General features: G+C 38.6%; 1 protein-coding gene across 1 annotated transcript in view; it reads left to right on the top strand.

Annotated features, from left to right (window-relative positions):
• The window catches only part of CDYL2 (chromodomain Y like 2), a 55,979-nt gene that overhangs the window by 19,536 nt on the left and 14,164 nt on the right, over window positions 1-22,279 (top strand). The window contains exons 2-3 of the mRNA XM_059824758.1: window positions 10,767-11,361; window positions 20,210-20,427. Coding sequence (XP_059680741.1) covers window positions 10,767-11,361; window positions 20,210-20,427 — 813 coding nt within the window. The remainder of the gene's footprint in view (window positions 1-10,766; window positions 11,362-20,209; window positions 20,428-22,279) is intronic.

Below are 22,279 nucleotides of genomic sequence, written 5' to 3' on the forward strand. Positions count from 1 at the left end.
TTGTGCTAGGGATGATGGCAAGGACACCAGAAGATTATCATGGGCTCATTAGAATTAGAAGACTAATTAGGTGCGAGATTCCTAAGAGTCTCTAACAACTTATTAGCCATTTGTTAAAACTCCTTTTTGTAATTTCATAAACCATTTGGAAGTGGGATCTCAGCATTAAATGTGACACAGAGTTTTCTTATACTAAAGTGTGAATTTAAGCTTCCATTCCTAAAGTATCTGGAAAACAATATGAGTGTTGGAGCACCAATGTATGTTGGTCTCTGCTCTAACCCTCAATTAATAACAAGCAGACAGCTGCAGCCTTCCACAGCTTCAGTTTGTGACTGGCGTAGCGCCACGGAGAGAACACGCACTAGCCTAATCCCAGTGAGACAAATGTAGGGAATAAATCTCAGAAACCCTACATTTATAAAAATATAGTGCCCCATTCTACAGAGGCACATGGAACAAAGCCCTTTGCCACATCATTGCTGTAAACGCATCCAGGAGCAGCTGAGGTATTAACACAACCGCCAAGTTAGGAATCTGACTAACAAATACATGGAAAATTTCCTCAGTAATATATTCACTACTTACATATTCAATACTGCTTCGAGCACAGACATTTCTAAATGGTTCCTCAGCTTCATCAGAGTTCCAGTCTGACCCTGAAGCTTCATACGTCTGCATGATCTATCAACAGAAAGAGAAGACAGCCGTCAGCACGGAGATGTGGCACAGGCCTCCACAGTAACCCTTGGAGTGATTTTGAGCAGGATGGCAAGATCTGTACCGCTCCCCCAGAGAAGCCCTGGTCTTGTTCCTTGGGACCCCCCTGAAAGGAGTAATGGATTCCAGTCTATAGCAACCCCTACGGCTGGAAGTACGGCCAACACTTGGCCGAAACCCTATCATCAGGCATAATGATGAACTAAAAGAAGTCGGGACTCATCAGTTAACACTTCCTTAGCTTGTGTGAATTACCAAGGCTGAAACAGGACTCACTGAGGTCAAGGAATGGTGACCATCTGTTGCCAAAGTCAGTTTTCAAGAGGATCTAGGGCCTGAGGACAGCAGGAGGGTAACCTGGGATTGTCTCCTCCACAGCACGCCACTCTGATAGCAGCCCCCGAGGGACTCTGCCATTGCCAGAGGAGTTTCACGGGAGCATGCGGCCGGAGCCTGCCACTGCCACGCAGTGTGGTGTAGTCAGGCTGACTCACTGCAGGCATTTATACAAGCACAGATGTGTTAGTGCCTTTCGTCCATGCTGTAAGCAAATGTCCTCCTCACACACAGTCCACCTAATTGCCACAAAACACACTCATGTTAAATATCATTGAATATGCTTTTATGCCTTTGCATCTCCACGTTTAGAGCACTGTCCACACTTTTTAAATGCAGGTTTCTAACTAGCTGCACTCTCAGACCATTTAAAATGCATCCGTCTGATGAATGCTGACACCTTTGGTAACTGCCTTTACTACTGTCCGTAAGATAGTTTGTTCCTTCCAGGCACCAGTAGCAAGTTGGTTTTACACTGGACAGAATTCAGATCTTGAACACAAATTAAATCTGCGGTGAAAACCAATGCAATAATTGGGGCCAGAACTTGGCCTACTGACCCTGCTCATCTGAATGCTATTTCTGAGGGGATAATGATGTATTATTCTTCCTTTTTGACAATTACTCTTTCACAGATAATTTTTGAAATTTTATGTGCCATTTTTCTGTGATGTTGCAGTGGTATCCTGGATACTTACTTATAAAATCCTGTGCTCCTATCATGCCATTATAGTTGCCTAAAGCATGTTTCTTTATTCCTTTTTTCTGCTCTACCTTTCTTTTCGGCTCAGTTCTGTATTCTGCTATCACATTAGCTTCATTTGTGTGACCAAGAAAATGAAGAATTCTACTGAATTCTGAAAGAAACCTTTGTGTTTCATGACTTTGCTTCTCTTATCCCCCTACTTTACAAACTGCTACTTCAGCTTTTCAGTCAAAGGATCGCCCCTCAACCTTCTTCTATATGGTACAAAGTTATCTATTTTTAGCCCTTTCCTTCTAAAACCTATCCCTGTGTGATATTATTCACAAATTTGACTGTTACTACCTTTGCTATATGGATGCTCCAAACCAGTTGCCTCCTATTCTAGTTTGGATAGAAAGCGTGAAATGGATATACGATTTATCCTTCTGACATCTTATCCCTGTCCAGCCACTAAAGTAACATGGACAGAGATTACCACCCTCCTTCACGTTCAGGCCTGTAGGCTGGGAATTCTTTTTGACCTGCTGCTCTGTCAAATATGTATTGACCGTTTCAAAAATACTTGTCTCTCCCTGTATACAGTAGCTAGAAAACAAATCTTGTCACTGGATATTCTTTACACCATACTCAAAAATTGCTATTCCACGTCCTGTATCTTGGAGTGACTACCTAATACATGCTGTAATTGTCCATTTGTCCGGTGTCCGGTTTTCTAATACAGAGATTTAATTTTTTACCAATAGAGGGTGTGTTCCTTGAAAATAATCTGCAAAGCTATTACATTGTCTTCTTTCAAAGATCACTAAAATTCACTTCAAAACCTTTGGTAAGGAGAGCGTGTTGTACAATGGCCACTTATACTGACCAGTATCACCTTGTAGCCCCCTCCATATGCTGTACCCTCCTGGTGTCTCTCATCACCTCCCCGGTGCATAAGCTTTGCAAAGCCAGCAAGCTGCCCTCAGACAGTTCTCCTCAGTTGTCACACTAAGTTGGTAAAGCCTCTCTGAACAGCTGAACTTCGTGCTCAGGTTGAAATCCTAAGTCCTCAGCATCTATGGAAACCACCAAGTGACAAACAGCTCCCCAAAAACTAGGCTTTCACTTCTTTGTGCTCAAGTTTACCACTTTGCTGTAAAAGGGCTAAGAAAATATTTTTCTACCTACCGCACAAGAACGTGTGGTTTATTTTATGACAGTCGTACCAGTAGCATTTGTAAAGCAATGAGTCACTGAGTGGTAGTACAGCAGAGTAGTTCAAATATTTATTTATATTGTATTATAGCTGAACCTTTGTATTTTTTTTAATGTGGAATCTTCGCTTTTGGCTAAGCTTTAGGATGGATGTAAGAGTGCTGAACTGAAGTCCTGGCTTTGAGTTGAATCTGAGTGAAGCCCGTATGGCGGAGAAAAGGACTGAGTGAACTTTACAACAGAACACTAAAATAAGCTAGAACTGAACAAGGTAGAGAAGAACAATCTGCAAATGAACATAAAAGAGAACAGCGTTAATTTTTTTCTAATTATTTCAGGTGCAGCTTTTATGTAAATTAATAATTGCTTCCTGCATTTCTGGACTTGCTTTAATGTTGGTGAAAAGTGCCTTTGGTGATAGTCATATTTTTATTTTTTAACTACTGCTAACACATTTCCACATCTGTTTGGAAACATGAGTATTTTTAACAAATTCCAGGCAGTTTTGCTGAAAGAGCTGTGATATGTTCACAGAAACACTGGTTTGCTTAGAATTCTCTTCAAGTCCTGCTCCTATTCCTGTAAACTGCTTTTAAAGTTAAAAACCCCATGGTTTAAATCCCAGGGATTCCTACTTTGATTTTACTTGCATCTACGTAAATTGGGAATAACTCTGCTGACTTGTACTGTAAAGGACGCATAGGCAGAATCAGGTCCTTACTAGGTTGTGCTGAACTCTTCTCCTCCAATAAACACACACGTTTCCCATACACATACTCTCAGATGGTATAAAACTGGAGAATCCCATTGAATTTGGCAGAGAAACATTTGTGGAAGTAGTCCACAGTATTAGAAAGCTGAGAGCCGTACACGTGTCCAAACCAGCCAGCTCTTTGTAGAGCTTAGCAAAATATTTTGTCTCCTTGAATTTAGATTTGTCATTCATCTTGTAGTCATCTGTGCTTGTCACAGAAATAGACTGTACAAGAACAGTTCTGCTTAAAGCAAACTTCACCCGTGTCTCAATTCTTTTAGATTAGCAGCGTATACTAACTGTGGTTTTGAATCTCTCTTACGATATTAAATAGAAACAGCATTTATTTTTTGCTTTGTTGGTCTACAAACCAGGAAAATATCTGTTGTTTCTAAATTTAAAGTGTGCGCTATAATGTACAAAACAAATGTAGCAGTATAGTAAAAATTACCAGCTGTACCTTAGTACTGAAATAAAAGTAAGCATTTATCATCACATTCAAATGTTCTAGATAGCATTCTGACAGATTCGTTCTGAAATAAATTGTGCCAGCAAGTTTGCAGAGGGTGTGTTCAGAACTGACCACTTTTTAACATAAAAGACATCAAGAATTTGGTATGCCCTGCTTCTTGCTTTCCTTTGCTTCAGAAATATGAACACTGAAATACCATAATGAACTGATTTATTGTACAAAAGAAAACGGGGATTTGATAAATGAAATGCATCATTACGCTTTAAAATAAATAGAAATCCCCATGTTCTTTGGATTTCCACATATGTTGTATGTGTTTATAAATGAGGGGGATTTAAACCACTTAGGGAGGAGCAGTCCTAAAGAGGCAGAGACCAGACCAGAATTTCAGTTTCAGTGAGACTGAATTTCAGAGAAAGGTGGGACTTCCAAGAAAAATGGCCTAAGGTCGTGAGACATATGGGGCTACATGGAAGCTGTGGTTGGGTGGTTTGCTGCAGGCTATCAGCCAGGGCTCCATTTGAGCTAAACGGGTAATAAAGGCAAGCTCCTCCTGCCAGAAGACCCCTTACACAAAGAGGAAATAACGTTGCTTGCGTAAGCACAGAGCGAGGCTTATCTTTCAGTTTCTTTAAAATACCTGGATGCCAGGGAAGGTAACTAACAGAGTGTACTTATGCAGGCAAAATGCTGGGTCCAGAAAAGTCTTAGGAATGTGAAAATAGTAATTTCTATTTTGTGAAATATAACACTGTGAAAGCAGTAATTTCTAATTGCCGCATCGCTACTGTAAAATACAACTAACTTGCAGTGCGCTTCTGGTTTTCTATATAAACCTGGACCATCGAATCACATAGCAGGAAGCCTCTGCGGTGTTACTGTCTATCCGGAGAGGAAGATCAAAGTTGCAGGCTTACATACAGGGAGCAGCAGGAGTTTTTACAGCATTTATTTGGTCTGTTGTAAGTCTTCATGTGTATGTGTTGGAGGGCACGTATGCCTAACGCAGTGGTTTGCAGGCTGGTAGGCTTTTTCCAGTGAAAATGCAGAACTTTCAGGATTTCCCTAGTAAGTTCAACACATCTTCTGATTCTAAGAAGATTGCGGAAAATTAAAAGTCCATATGCTTACAGAGAGAAAAAAGGAACTGAATAAAAAGCAGTGTCTTCTTGACATTAACAGGGTGTTCACTGAACTTCCTGGGAAGATGTCATTTGATGTTTTGCCTGTGAATAATTCAGATGAGGAGTGCCTTCCCTTTCATTTTTATCACTATCTAGCCCTTTCGCTTTCATTTTGACCTTCCAGGTAACCACACAAATTTACTACTGGGGGGGTTTCATAGCTGGCACATTGATTGGATCTACACTGTTTTTAAACTGTGGGTCAGATTCTGAAGAGAGACCCAGCATCCATTCCACTATTATTTTTCTAACATGAATACTGACTGCTTCAGAAGATACGGTGCCATATTTTTCGTACATCTGGAACAAATGCTCCAATTACCAGACTTTGAGAAATTAAATACAGATACAAGAGAAACACAAATAAGTTATAAATGCAAGCAAGCAAGAGATTTACAGCTAATGAAATACATTATATCTTAAAGCGAAGGTAACAAAAAGGAGGAAGTTAGGGCAATAATGAATTTTTAAAAGACAAACATGTTGAATCAGATGGCCTTTATCTCCCTCAGAAATCTTACTGCCTTTCTTTCCTTGGCGCTTTCTTCAAATACCCTTCCAACACCCTGAGGCACAACATGGGACAAAGACCTCCAATGAAAAAAAGACATAAAACGGTACAAGTCCTGTAATTTATAGTAATGGAAAGCAGTTGTTCTAGCGTATGTCATGAAATCACTCTGCTGCTCTGTACAGTACACTAGCAGAGACCATGTGAGCATCACAGATTACAGTTTAAATTCTTTACATAGATAAGCATGGCAAGAAAAGGAGATGACATGTACTTATTTTGGAAATCACGAAGTAGATACACAATCTTCCAAACCTGTCTGGAAGTTTACTGATCTCCTGGAAGGTGTTTTCTGGGAGCATAAGGATTTTTATTTATGCTCTGTAAAGCTCCTGTGAACTGTGAGATGAGTCTGTTGTGCTCTGATTTTACAGTTATATCTGTAGAAATACTTCAATAGGAATTACCCTTTTTTAACTTAGCCTAGATTTTTGTTTTAGAAGTGGACAATAACACTGCACTGTTAAATGAGTGATTTTGACCCTGAATCTTCTGTGAAGGAAGATGTGTGTGTTGTACTCTGCATATATAAACACTTGATCACCAGATCACAACACTAAGTTTATGAAGCTCTACGTATTTGTACTATAATTGATTAGTATTTTTTTTTATTTCCTGTTAAGTTTAGAATACAACATTTTTTTAAAAGGCTTTTCTTTGAGACTTTCATCCTAGTTTGTGCAGCTGTGTATAGAGCTAGGTTTAAGGCTAGTTGGAAGCTAAAAAGTTTGTTGCAAATGCATTTGCAGGGATGCCATGGTCTCATTCTATTTGTTCTCTTTAAACATATTTATATGGTAACATATCAGCACCTCAATTCATCCAGAATTAGCTCAGGTGGGGAGAGAGAGAGAGTCCAGGCAAGTAATGGTATATGTCAACTCTAGCACTCTCTTAACTGTGATACCCCTGCAAACTTTGTTTGCAGTCATTTCAGTTTTATTAAACTACTTAGTTTTCCAACTCAAATATAGTGAATTCAAGGTTTTGGCAAACTGTAACTACCAAGGTCACTTTTGGGAAGATGTTACTCAGTTCTCATTAAAGACAGAACTGAGGGGGGAAATAGAAAATCAGACATTGAAGCCATATTCTCAGAACTGTCTATTGCTTATTCTAGGGAAGGAATGAAAGTATTATTTCTATTAATCACTAGCTGTCACAGAATTATTTCTCATTAAGAAAACTCATACGAATTTGTGTTACCTTAAGTACATGCAGAAAGATTATTACTCTTAAAACAAATATACATCATTAAAAAAACAGAATAGTGATGTTTGTTATTACTGTGGACTGTGAATAGAAGGAAAATGGGACAGACAGTACCAGGTATGGGTAAAAACCTGCTATTTATTTATTCCTACACGGAGACACTTCACTGTATGCAGTGAAGGAACACAGTGGCACTCTGAAGGGGATAAATATCAATGAAGAAAGCCCCAAGAAAGAAAAGGGACCATGTTGAGAGGTCAAGCATGTTTGATGTTACCCTCAAATGCATTCAGTAATGAACAATGAGGCAGTAATGAGGATGAGGCAAATATCTGCTCAGCCTTTTTATGCATCATTAGTCAAGCCAGTGGGTATGATGGCTGAACCAAAAAAACTCAAGGAAAGCAACTAATTTTGGATCAACACACATTTTTTTCATTTTCTCCCCAGCAAAGCAATAAACTGAAAAGGGGGTTGACCAGAAACAAAACATTTTGTCTTCAGTTTACTTAGTCCCTCTTTATTTTAGTTTTGTTAGTTAAATTTGAAGTGAAACAGTGATAGTTTTGTTCTGAAAATGCTGTAATGAAATGCTTCGTCTTCCCAAATGTATTTGCTGTCTGAATGTTTTTTCTGAAACCATTTATTAAATTTGTCCCAATTTCATAAATACTTTTATTCTCCCTTCATGATGTGCTGAACTGGTTAATCACATTCTCCATTGCCAGTATTTTGTTTCCCAGGAACAAAGACCACTCATACTTTCTCCTTTTATCCTCTTAATTGAAACGCATAATGCCTCATCACCAAAATACTTCAGTGTTTTCCGTATTAAAAAATGCTCTCCAAGAAACCTCTTCCCTTCACTTTTCCTTCTTGTAGTAGAGCAACAATGTGAAAATGAGAAATCGGTATAGTTAATTTATGTGCATGAGTGAAACAGGTGAGGTTGAAAAGATGCTTTTTGTATGACATCCTGAAAAAGGCAAGGTATTTGTCCATCTTTTCTGAGGTTCTTCCTTCAGTGAGCAAGTGGGGGAATGCAACTGGTGTAATCCCTCGAAAGAAAGAGAGAAGTTACTCCGACGTAGCATCAGCCTGACACAGTTTGTGTTCCAAGTCCAAACTCCTGAATTAAAAAGGGAGGGGAATGCATGTATTGTTTAACTAGTACAGACAGAATAGCACTAAACCAAATTCTCTACGGTAATGATAGCTGTGGTCTACTGAGTTTAGCAGCAATTTAATTTTTTCCCCGGGACATATATATATGTGTTTTGCTCCTTGGTATAGTGAGCTGCAGTAATTAAAGTAACAAATCCACAGACAACCCACAGGCCACTATGGAGTTCCATGGTTCAACATACAGTCTTTCTGGCTAGTCCCAGATAGGAGGATGAGAAGTATTTTAAAGCCGCGGATAATTTGGACAACTGCTCTCTACAAAGTCAACAAGATCATAGTAAGTCTGTTAGTATGACAATTGAAAGCCGCACATCCCAAATGAGGACAAAAAAAAAATGCCAGTTCATTTTTGTTGTGAGGACCTTTCCTCTTTTCAGACAAGTGATCTCAAACTTGCCCAGACTGAGCTTCAGTTAACTGTTTTGCCACACTGAGCAACCCTGAAGGGGCCTGTGCTAAATTCAGAGTAAAGATGATGCCTTGCTTTGCTTCTGCAGTGGTTCTATGCAAATATTTGATAAGACAGAGCACAGGAACGAGCTGTTTGGGATGCTGCGGTTGAGTGCCCTGGAGATGGAGGAAAGCTGTCCACTATGAGTCAGACACAGATATCTTAGCACAGTTCCCATGTAAATGAATTGAGATAGAAGTATAATGTTTAGTTGCTAATTACATTTAGACTCCTTTGGGGAACCCACCAAGATTTCTATGAATGTACAGTTCCAGCCAGTGAACAGACAGAATTAATCCATTGGTTTGCTCTAACAGGGGACCTAAAAAGAACAATTACTTACACTGCTGTGATTGCCCTTCTTCAAGGTTAAATTCTCCGTACAGATTCCACTGTTGTTCTTCACATGAGATGATTTTTCTTTGAAGAGTGATGAAAACTACTACATTAGCTAGCCACTTATTTATTTTTCTAAATTAACAATAGTGCTTTTGGTTAACGATAATGATTTTTTTTTCATTAGTGGCATTTTTATGCCTCATAAGCCACATTTTTAAAAAATAAAAAAATTAAAGAATCAGAAAATAAAACTTGGGAGAGACTTCAAAAGGTTTTCTCATCATAACCTGATTTTCCAGCAGTGACTTTTCATGGCAGATGTTTGTCTAACAAAAGCTGTTTGTTCTAAAAACCTGAACGTTACCTATTATAATGCTTAATTCTTACTCCTGTTATAACATTTTTCCTAATGACTTGATCTAAATTTCACTTGATGCAATTTAAACCCATGACTTGCTGTCCAATGATTACGCTTGGGTTTTCATATGCACTCTCCCTCTAGTTGAGATCTTGCCAGTGCTGAGATAGCACAAAGATTTCTTTAGTTGTACAGCCCATTTTCCACAACAGCATGATACAGTTAATTCACATTCAGCTTGCAGTCCCAATATAGTCCCTTATCCCTTGGTGCAGAAACGTTCCTTAAACTGACATTCTCTAGCATAGTTTCATGAAATTCATTACTTCTCCATAAGAATCCTGCCTTTGTGCCTTTCATGTGCTTTTTTTTTTCAATTGGTGCACTCACAAATTTTGTGTATTTACTCAAATATTGCATTCATAAAAAATACAAATTTTTATAAGTTGGAAGTAGGAAGGTGGATGTACACTACTGCAAATAAGATCCTTGGTGTAAAATACTGTAATTTGTTATAATCAGTTCTCTGTTCAAGATAGTTTCAAGACATGAAGAAGTATGGGGATGTTTATAGGGACATAATGCATGTGTGCATTCAGAAGAACGATCAGTAACTGACAATAAAGCAAAAGGTGCTTTATTTAGCTCTTTCAATCAAGAGGTAGCTGAGGAATGTAACAGTAATAGTCTCATTTTACAACCAGATTTTCAAAGAAATCATGCTTTCATTAATGATATTCAGGCTCTCTCTTGTTTCTTCACATTGTGGCTATTGCAGATTCCCAGATCAGATTTGATCAGGTGTTTATGTCTCTTCTTAATGTTTTCAGAAGGGGAAATGGCCTTGCTGTCAAAATACCGCTGGGGCTGCTGCATTCCTCTCCTGTATTGCCAGGTCTGTTCATGGGAATTCTTTGTCAAACAGAAACATGTAACACTGATTCTAAACATTATGTCAAGTAGTTTATACACACACCAAGTAGGTTCTCATCAGCAGTCAGCATGGTCTGTGTAGGAGACAATGGGAATACAGGGTCGGACTGCATCCTATGAAAATAAGGTAAATTTAAATCTGTGAAATAGGTTGCTACATTTTGGCCAGCCTGGGTAGGCTTTCCATGTCAGAGTCAGTTCATATTTTAGGCACTATATTTTAGGAGAATCTCATGAATACTAAGACACCCTTACAGTGTCAGGGAGGCCTTCCTAGCTATAAATGAAGAATGCCGTTTTCATGACCAAACTATTTTTCTTTCTAATACGTATTTTTGGGTTTTCTTTTAGGTGGAGAGGATTGTAGACAAAAGGAAGAACAAGAAGGGCAAATGGGAATATCTCATCAGGTGGAAAGGCTACGGAAGCAATGAAGACACCTGGGAACCTGAACATCATTTACTACATTGTGAGGAATTTATTGATGAGTTCAATGGACTACACGTTACTAGAGAAAAGCGATCAAGACATGGGAAACAGGCCAGCGCTCCAAAATTTTTACGGGAAAGCCGAGGGTCATCTGTTGAGAAAATATCACATAGACCTTCTGAATCTGGGAAGTCCAAAGGGTCAACACACAAAAGGAAGAGAATTAATCCATCTCTTCAAAAACAGAAAAGAGGATACACAGCAAAGCCAGCGTCTGCTAATGACAGGGCTGCTAAAACTGTGACTTACCGAACTACTCCCAGCGGTTTACAGATCATGCCACTGAAAAAGCCACACAATGGTCTGCAGAATGGAGATGGCAGTCATGAAAAAGATTCTAGACATTTTGGGAATGGCTCACAACAGCAAAATACGGATTTAAATGATCATGAAGGAGAACAAAATTTGCCCAGCGTGTTGGAAGTTAGTAATGATTCACCAGTTGTGAATGGAATCGGTATGTGATTTAAATAACTACAGCCTTGGGGGTGGGGGGTTAATTGCAGCAACTGCAAACAGAGAGTCCACTCGTGGAAAAATCATTGTCATGCTACACAAGTGATATGGTGAGAAGCACATAAACATGTTTCATGCTCTTTCCCCATATATTATACAATTTTTTATCAGTTGGCTTCTCTCCTTCCGTTTCCCACGGAGTGACGTGAAGCAATGTGCGCTTTGTTACATGCCTTTGCAGTGTAAAGTTCTTGTGGGGAAATGATGACAAGGCACAGAGTAGGAATGACAACAGAGATATGTATAAAACTGCAACTTTGGTTTTGTGTATCACCAAGTAACAAATCACTTCTCAGTTATGTGTGCACAGACCCAATGGACTAGAAAGATCAGGTTTATTTTAGAAAGAGAATTAATACCACTCTTGCTAAAGTATCCTGGTATGTCTGAATAACATTCAAATTCCTAGTCATATTCAGGAGTACTCAGAACTGCCAGGTCCTTGTCTCTGACAGTGACTGGATACATCAGAAGCTGCAAGACATACTTTATGGGAAGGTACAAACAGCCTTGAAGTGAACGAGAAGAAATAGGAGAAATGTCTTTCTATTCCCCGTAGTTACTAACTGGCTTAGTTCTCATAGAACAAAGGTTTATGTTCTTTATAAATACTATTCAGTTTAATGCAACCAAGTAGCTTCTCATTATCTATGTGTGTCCAATGGTTTGTTTTTTTTTTTAATCCTACCAAACTTAAAGCTTTGATGATGCTTTATGGCAGTAATTTCCAGGAGTTAACAATGAGATGCACATTTTACTTGATCAGGTTTTTGGGTTTGGGGTTTAGTTTGGGTTTTTTGACCTTTACTTTAATTGAATAAGCTCTTGTCCTTATATGAAAGGATAAAGAGGAAGACATCCTGTCATCCTGTAGGCACCCCCGTCCTTTTAAGCCTTCCTACCACATGGAAGTCTTTCCAGATTCCTGGTAGTTTTCAGTATCCTCTTGTGCATTTGGTGTGTGGGGTGGTTTTTTTAATACCTTTTAAAACCAGCAGGAGCTGTTCGAAATGATTTCCTACTGCTTACTGATACAGTGCTGATACAACCTTTTGAGAATTATTTTTTCTGCTGTTACACACTGCATAAAGGTTTTCATTGAGTGACACACAGTTGCTCTTAGGTTTATTTTCCTTGCTGGTTACAGCTGATTTAGAACACAGCTATATGTATGATTCTTTTCATTATGCATGTAATTTGCTTCACTGGTGCCAATTCACCTTTTCCTTATGACTCAGTGAAGCTCTTCAAAATATCTCCTACTTTTTGCTCTACTTATTTTGTATTCCCTTCAAATTTTGCTCTCATACTTCTCTTCCCAGTTCATTAATACGTACATTAAATAAACTAATCCTTCTGCAGGTCCTTGGGGCAGCCAACTACTAATAATTTGACATGATGAAAAGTAACCATTTGTTCTAATTATTTATTTTTATTAGCCACTTTCTGTATGCCGTGATAGCACTCATTTCCTTAACAGCTTCTTGTGAATTGCCCTGCCAAAAACTCTTCAAAAGTCAACATAAATTAGATCACCCTGCTTTCCATTTTCCACCCTACTGGCAACCTAGAAAATGCTACTTGATTTGGGAAGTAGAACTGACCTTGCCAAGTCTTACTGGTTACATCCTGTAACTGCTGGGATCTTTCAATCCAGGCATCAAATATCTTGTTAAAGACTCCCAAACCAGCAAAATGTGTGGTCAGCTTTAAATGCATAAGTAGCCCTGATGATGTCAATGGTACTTGAAATTGAGAGTGCAGGCTTTTGTATTTTGATTAGTTTGAGCTCATATGAGGCTGCTTAAAAAGTTACCTGCGTCTTTAAAAAGACTTGCATATCTAATTACAGATGCGTATAAAGTTATTTTTCTTTGCTTTCTTACTGTTTCCAATGAAGTTTTTTGAATCATTTGTTTTATGTTATTCATTGGGGAAGTGCTGATACAAAATGCATCTTTAAAATGCATTAATTCCCATATTTTAGAGTTTGGGGTTTTTTTAAGGAAGAACTAAAGGGCTACAAAAAACTGTAAGGTCAAACAAGCCTTCTATTTGTCCCCACAGGAGCTAATAAATGGCATCCACCACCCTGTTTGAATAATCCCTATAAGAGCTCTGTTTCAGTAGAAAGCTGCTTTGCCTAAGCAGCCAGGTGTTCTGCCATGTACAGAGGGCTCCTGGCCTAACAGCTGATGTATGCAGCTCCTTTCCAACATTTCTTTATGAAGGTTTTTGCATTCTCCAAGCCCATCACTTCTGTTCTGTACTTTGCTCCCCTTTCTCCTTTGCATTATGACATCCCTGTAGGCAAAAGCAAGAGATCTTCAAATCTCTACCTGGTTCTCGTCTGAAAAACCCAGACTCAGCAGCACTCCCAAGGTCAGAAATCTCTCCAGTCTTGCTTTGTGACAACTCAGCACATGCATAGTGGAGAAAACTACAAAGAGGAGAGATGAGACTACCAAAGTAAGAACAGACAGAAACTGGTGAAGAAGGGTCAAAATAAAAATACTAGCTTCTTTGCTAATATTGCCCTAGAAGATTGAGAGAAGTCACATTTCCTGATACAGGATTTTGCATCATTTGAAATGTCAAATTGAAGAAACTTGCACTACTCTTCCACAAGTCCAACAATTAGCTGAACTCCCTCAGCATTCACACTCAGAGGGAAGTAGCACAGAAGACACTAGTGTGATTCTGCCATGTGTCCTGTTAGTATCACAAACTCATTTGAAACAGGATTGATGTCCACTAAAACTGGTCTGAAATTTTACAAATTACAAATGAAGAAAGTTTCAGAGAAAAATGCCAATTTGTTGAATAACAGAAGTTTTGTTCCAAACATCTTGGGTTTCAAAACTTTCTCCAAATCTGAGCCAAGGTCCCAAGGCTTTGTCCCGTGAGACCGGGAGCAATGTGGCAGTCTGCTTGGCAGGACTCCCACGTTTAGCTTTGAGGCAGCCAGCTATGCCAGAGGTTTCAGGCAGTCTGCCACAGAGTCTGGAAGTCGAAAGCCCGGCATGCCCCATCAACGCTCGCAGGGCTCCCAGGCACTATATGTAGAACAAAGAGGGAGCCTGGAGGACCTGGGTTTGGCTCCCAGAAGCTGTGGCTCCCAGGCAGCCCCGTGCAGAATCCAATGAAGCAGATATTTGTGTCAGCTCCGAGATTGCCTTTATGGAGCCCAAATGAATGTCAGACTCATTTCACAGCTAAGGGTAAGAGTGCACAGAAAATGTATATAGAAATTTTAAGTTGGTCATGAGGTGAAGCCTAGATTTGGAAAACTCAACAATTCCCCACAATTGGAAAACCCAGTTGTAGGCCCAGCTCTGCTACCAGTGTGGGCCTATGGTTGAAGGTCTCCAAAACCCATCAACCTGAACCAGTATTCTTTCATATTATAATGATGTCTAACTACCAGTGTATTGAGCCAAACAATATAATTAGTAATTTATATACCGTAACTAATCAAAAAATATCTGGTTTGTTTGTGTGTGATATGCCAGTTCTGTTGAAACAAATAATAGCTATTTGAAAACTAGGTTTTGATGACTCCTTGAATGTACTTCCACCAGTGTGTTTGGTTTTGTGCATACATCCACTTGGGTAGAAGTGTTTCCTGCTTAACCTAGAGATAAAAATCTCACCAGTAAGCTATTTAGCCCAGAAAGATGACTATATACCTACAGATGTATGTATAAAATCATATATGCACCCCAGTGGAGGCCTGGACCTTTCTTATCAAAAACTTGTTTCTACCTTCTACACGTCCTGTCATAAGGAGAGTAGAGTCATCTTTATTGATAGTTATTTAAGGGTCTGCAAATGGGAAAATGTTGAAAAACTCTGCAGAACATCCACTGATGCTCCCAGGAACTAACAATACCATTCTTTCTGATGATATTTGTTGTCTTCTGTTATCACATTTCTGCTTCTCTCCAGATATTGTAATTGAGAGTGATTGTTTTGTCAAGTTTCTTGACAGCATCAAAAAACATCCCCTTTTAATTTTCTCTTTCCCTTTTCTACATCGCTCTATTTCTGTACCATCTGCTGAAGAATTTTTGCTTGTCATGTATCACTAACCACTGTTTTTCTCCATTACGAGAATCTTTGTAGTCTCATGGTGCCCTTAATTTAAATACTCTCTATGAACTTAGTCACTGCTTCCTCTTGGTTTTTTTAGCTTGTTCTGTTTTATTTATTCTGGAGCAATACTGGCAGTAAAAGACAACCAAATATGCTTGCTTTCTCAGTTTGGATAAAAACTCATTGCTTTTAGATATCTTACAGATGCTCCCTTAGCTGGAGAAGTCTGAAATTATTAGTAAATTATCAACAGAACAGTGCTTTTAAGTATGTACGGTATTAACCATTACCCACAACAAAGACAGAAAGGAGACAGAGAAAGGCTATTGGGAAGACTGAAGAATGCCAAGCTGTTATACCAGGGAGAGTAAGGGAGCATGGTTTATTTCACCTAGAAAAATTAAAGTCCCAGCTCCATGATCCTTCTAATTCAGCATGAATGCATGCTGCTAAGAAAAGGAACAGCCCACCCCTCCTTCCCATGATATCCTGCTCGTTATTCCCATCCCTTCCCCTGCACCAGTTTTAGTACTCTTGAGGCTACAAGGTGAACCTGATTTGTTTGAAAATTAACCACAGTTTTTCAGGGTGAGTTTCCTAGCCAGAACAGTTCATCAGGTCAGTTCCCAGTATGGCTACCTACCTGCATACTAGTACCAGCACAAGGATCACTACGTAGGGTGGGTGGCACAGAGACTGCTCCATTAAACTGACTGCGATGAAACCCCAAGGAAAGACACATCTGAAAGTAACAGTAGCTTGAGGTGTCCTCTTCTAGTGGATAGAAGCAGTGGAAGGAGATGGGGAGATCCAACTCCTCTAAAGCATTGAGTGATCGGAGGCTCATTGCAATCTCTTCTCTCTTTCCTCTCCTACTCTTTGTCTGCCTCATCTTTTTAGACTATGTATTTCTAATGTATTTTCTGGAATGCCTACTATAATGGATCCTCAGTCTCAGGCTCAGTCTGGAGTCTTTAGGCACTTTCTAGTACCAACAGCAGCAGCAGTAACATCGTTAGATGTTGTCCCCTTTGACAGTAGTGGAGTCCTAGAGAGGGACAGGCGACTAGAATGAAGAGGATTACAAGAATAAAAGAGGCTTCAGTTAGGAGAGGGGGAGGCTGAGGGGGAATATGATCAAAGTTTACAAAATCATCAAGGCCTCAGATAAAGTAAATGCAGAACTGTTGTTCACTAAATCCCTCCATAGCAGTTCTAGGGACCACTCACTGAAACTGGTAGAACATCAGATAAAAGCCCAGATGAAAGAAAATTCTTCTCTGTGTAGTGGCTACACAACTTGTCAAACTCATACCACAGGAGGCTGTGGAGACAGACAGCATCAACAGGCTCAAAAGGGGATTAGAGAAATCCATGAAAAGGTCCACGAGCAAATACTGAAGGAAACGGGAAGGATGAACCCTCTCATATTGCTATATAACGCTTGGGGATGATACTGCAGAAAGTGCCCAAGCTTGCGTTTTCTCCTTAAATAGCATTCTTTACTGCCATTCTTGGAGAAGGATTACTAGATGCACCAGGAGTCCGGGAATATCTGAAGTTCCCTTAAAAAATATTGAAACTTCTTCTAAATATCAGTGTGTTTTTAGGTATTCCACAAGTTCTACTGCTAATTAAAAACAAGGTAATAATTAGATTAAACTCCCACTAAAGGAAGGAATATTTTCTCCTGTTCTCTTTTCTTTTTGTATTTAGACTGAGCATCGGATACACACTACTAAGCCAGTAAACCACATTTAGAGGTGCCTACAGCTTCCTTAGTTAATTTGTGACATCCTTAATTTGTTTCACATGCAGTATAGGTTGCTTTGAGAATGCTTCTTTTTTCCTTGTCAGTCATTTTTCATCTTGACGTATTAAGGTACCATTACCCTTGTGTGCATTAAGCAGGTGCTAACTATTAGCCCTCATGCAGAGACAATCTGGATGCTTTAGTGGCTCCAGAGCAAACCTTCAGTAGCTCCATCACATCCATGCAACAGACATGCTAAATCGGCCTGGTTTCACTTGGCTGTTGTCCTTGGGTTTTGCTGATCATTTTCTCCAGTTTATCAGATTAAAGAAGATTACAGGGATGCACAGTATACACTAAAACAACAATTTACTCACTATATGTTGTTCTGTTAATCATCTGTTCTTGGAAATGACACTTTCCAGTTATGTTTCTCTCATATTTAATTGAGATCTTTCTTTCTTCTGGTTAAATTTCTGTCAGCTGGCATGCAGACAGTTAAAATATTGTGATAAGATCTATAGTTTCTTACGTCATATACTTAATTTACAAACTGAATACATCACTCAAACAAAGACAAATACAACAAAAAATTAAAATAAAATTATTACTATGAGGCTTTTTGTTGAGCTGGATTATCTGTGTGAATTAATCTTCTACCATTCTCTAACCATCTGTACTTAAAATAGATGTGGCCTAATCTTCAACACTAGATAGATAATCAGTGCAGTTAGTCTGACACATCTTCCATTCAGTGTTCATTTGTGCCTCTGATTTTATAAGTTCTTTACACTTTTTGGGGAGATGTAACTCTTCACATCTTAGTAGCTTATTGCTGGGTCAAGCAACATAGTAAGGATTGAGTAGGTAAAAATGCAGTATTTAAAAGTCTGCCTCAATCAAATAATTAATTTGTTTCACTATATTATTCCCAATACTATTAGTTTTCCATTAGTAATTTCACAAGTTGATTTTTGTTTGTAAGAATACATGTCAAAATATACACAGTAGCAAAACCTTATGAAAAAGAAGAAACATGCCGTAAGAAATTACTCATAACTTTTAAAATACAAGCACATGGTGATTTCTACACTTATAGATAATTCTTGTCAAGAAAACAAATTTCAGATTCTGCTGTCTTCAAATGCTTTTTTTTTTCAAATCGATGATCTCTTGTCATTTGTCAATGTTTGCATTGCACAGCTGAATCCTCAATTTTATATAATATAGGCGATACTTTAGATGTTATCTCTTAATTTACCAATGAAAAGTAATTTTAAGATTGACTGAAATAGCAGACTCTTTAACAAATATGCATTTCTGTGTGTAGATACATGTGCACACACATGCACACATTGCATGATGAGGCAAAATGATGTACCAGTTAAATACTGTTAAGCACTCTGTATATTTTAACATCACGTATCGTAACTGCAGTGTATATACAGGCATTTCACAGACTGTGAACAATTCCACAGGCCATTGCCAACTGAGAGGTACCAGACAGTTCAGTTGCCTACATAAACATCAAGTTGAAACATAGCTAGTCCAAAATGAGGGTAAGTGATTTTGGTTTAGAGAGTAATCTGTTATGAATTCACCATTCAACTCTGTTCCAACAGAGTATTTTTCATTGGATAGTGGTCATTCAAACTATAAAATTTAGATCTATGTTCTAATATTCACGTCATCTGCCCTTTAAAAATTCCTGGCTATTTGATACCAGAAGCTGGAACAGGTCAGGTTTGGCAGGAGTAAGGAATGGAACAAACAGAGGTGTTTTCATTCAGCTCTTTCTTGGCCTTTCTTAAATATAGAGTATTGTGGGCTCATGTCTATTTAAACAAAAAACAGATTTGGAAACTATTTGAATGAACAGAGTGACTTTAATCTCTGTTCCTCAACAACCTGTCTCTGCTTTACTTTTAATGGCAATATTGTGAAACATATGTAATTAGAAAAGGAGTATTGCATAAAAATCTTGTAAAGATATTTTCAGTGTTCTGGCTCATCATTGTTACTAATCATAATATATTGCCTATTACAGAGGAACTGTAAACATAAGCAAAGTAATAGTTTACAGTTCATACACAGTGTAAGTCAGAATAAACTGTCTTTTAAAATTGACGTACTATTACTCTCATTTGTTTTTAAGGAGGAACTGTATCTTTCTTGTCATAATTCCCTTTTTTCCCTACTGCTGGATACCCTCCAAAATGTCATCAGCATTAATATTTTCTATGTACAAAGTCCGATATTAATATCATATCTGTTAGTCAAAAGTCAGTAATTATTGTTACTGTAAAATGTAATGAACAGAAACTTGGGACCAGAGCAAAGAGGATGGCTAACTGCTACTTCTAACGCTAACCACAAGGATACATGGAAGAGAATGCCGGTTGTGTCAGCTTAGTAAGAACTCCCTTAACTTACTGTCACAAGGAGATGTGTGACAATTGTCTATTCAGATCGTCATTTGAAACTGATAATGACTTTCTGGTCACCATAAAAGGAAGAGTTATGTTTAACTTTGAAAGATGGGATTTGGACTAAACCTCTCATGTCAAGTTCTTCCAAAGCTGAATTAGAATCTTCCTATGAATTCAGGGATCGCCCCAAGCTTATATGAAAGACTATGATACAATTGCTTTCATCTTCAAAGCAGAACTGAATCCCATGAAGAGTACCAGTCCTACATGCCATATAATTCTTGGATCTAGAGGTTGTCTGATCAGAGAATAAAAAGTACTACATGTTGGAATACAGAATAGTAAGAATGGCTTGAGGCCACATTTGACTAGCCAGGCATATTTTTGATTGATGAGATTTATCACGTAGGGGCTATTGTAAATACTGAGCTATGTTGAAGCTAATAGAAAGTATCACTCCATTTCTTTGAAGGTATAGACATAATTATGCTTTGATTCTTTCCATCTGAAAGGTTCTTCTCTGGCCAATGGAAGCTTGAATCTACACAGCACTGTGAAAAGGAAACTAGATGGGGAGAAAGATTATGTCTTCGATAAGAGACTAAGATACAGCGTACGTCAAAATGAAAGTAACTGCCGGTTCAGGGACATTGTAGTCCGGAAAGAAGATGGTTTCACACATATTTTGTTGTCGAGTCAGACTTCAGATAATAATGCACTGACCCCAGAGGTAAGCATGTAGCCATAACAGCCAAAGAAAGCCATCCTAATGTGTGGGTTATCTTGGAAACACTGCACTTGAACTGGATTTTATGTATTTTTATCCTAATTTATTATCTTAAAAAAGAAATGCGGTATTCAGATATATCTAACTTTTTCACACTTGGGATTCCTATCCAAAAGAATGCAATGGAAATTATTTTTTAATTTACATGTCTGAAACTGAAAATTAGAAGTAAAGAAAGGAATGGCAGAATCAGTATTTCCAGCGTGGAGTTGTATGAAGCAGTTGTTCACCTGCTGAAGTTACTGATATTTACAATCCTTAGGAGAAATCTCTTTCATTTTATTAATTTAAATAGTGCTCCAGTTGTTGCATACGGAGGAATTTCAGGCTATATCCTGAGACAGTGATTCTAAAAGTATACCTTGATCCCTAATGGCTTTTTCTCTAAATCACTTTATGAGTCCTTCTTTATGAAATCTTAACCAATTAGGGGCTCTGTTCTCAACTGAATTGCGTAAAGCCATACAACATATAAATGATATTAATGAATTCCCTTGTTCCAAACATTATACACTTAAGGTCAGACTTGGACTTACATCTTGTACTACTCCAGTACATGTATTGGTCACTGGAAGGGCTGAGAAGGTCTTCCTTCCATTCCCTCTGATCCCAGCATAGTGGGCAGCAATGTCCTGGTATATCTTTCTCATGCCAGAACAAAAAGGGTGTCAATAAATGTCTGCATCAGGATGCATATCCTGGAGAGCAGAGAACAGGCTTGAGCCCTGTTCCATGTGGGCAGTAATGGCCTGATGGAAAGAGGTTACCATAGATCAGAGAGGAAACAACAGGAGCTGCCTCCCAGCACCAGTTTTGCCTGCCGGAGCATTCTGCTCCTCCACGAGCTGCCCGCAGTGTGGCAGATCTCCACCTTTTCTGCCCTCCAGAAATGCCAGTGCAGCTCTGTCTTATACAATAACTTCAAGATAAGAGTATACAAAATACCAGTTTGAGCACCATTTGAGGGAAAAGGAGATTGTAGCTTTGAGGAATTATTTTGTTCAATAAGAAACTGAGTAACTTTGATATTAATTACTCGTAATGAGCTTCAGATAAAGCCACTGGCAGGTATGATGGGCCTTAAATTTGACTCCCCTTCCCAAATGCACTCCTACACATGGACATTAATACACAGAATGATACTAAATAGTTAAAACTGTTGGAACATACATTTATAACTTCTAGTTTTTAAACTATATTATATTTAAAAGGACTATCTTGGTAATTAACACAGAACACCAAACACCTCCTTTTAATGCTAATTCCTTAAAATGCATTAGATTGCATCAAAGCCATCATTCCATCCATGTATTAATTACCACTAATTGACACTGCAGGTAATTTAAACGAAGAGCTGAAGGGCCTGAAAAAGTATGAAATCAAGGACTTACTATGTTCAGGCTGAACAGACACACCTATATGTTGTTGGCTGTGCTGTTCCGCATCAATAGCGTTCAAATGCTCTAACCAGGGAATTAATTCAGGCTCTTCAGGTCTGCCAAACCGATCCGTTTCTTTCTTTGAAAATATTCAATATGCCAGGAACCCACCTCTGTGGAAGAATAAATGATAAGCATATAATAGTCCTCTTCTTGCATCACCAGCATAGAGTATTTCTAGAACCTTTATTGAAGCTCACTCGAAAACCAGGAAATGCATTTTAGAAAATGACATTACTGACCAGGATCTGGATGGTCAGGAATTAATCAAGGTAATGAGTTCTCCACATTGAGATTGTCTGTTTAAAACTCATCCAAGCTGAGAGCAGTTGAAAGCTCTTGTGCTCTGAAGGCTG

Source organism: Gavia stellata, chromosome 15 (assembly GCF_030936135.1).
Source record: "Gavia stellata isolate bGavSte3 chromosome 15, bGavSte3.hap2, whole genome shotgun sequence".
Lineage (NCBI taxonomy): Eukaryota > Metazoa > Chordata > Aves > Gaviiformes > Gaviidae > Gavia > Gavia stellata.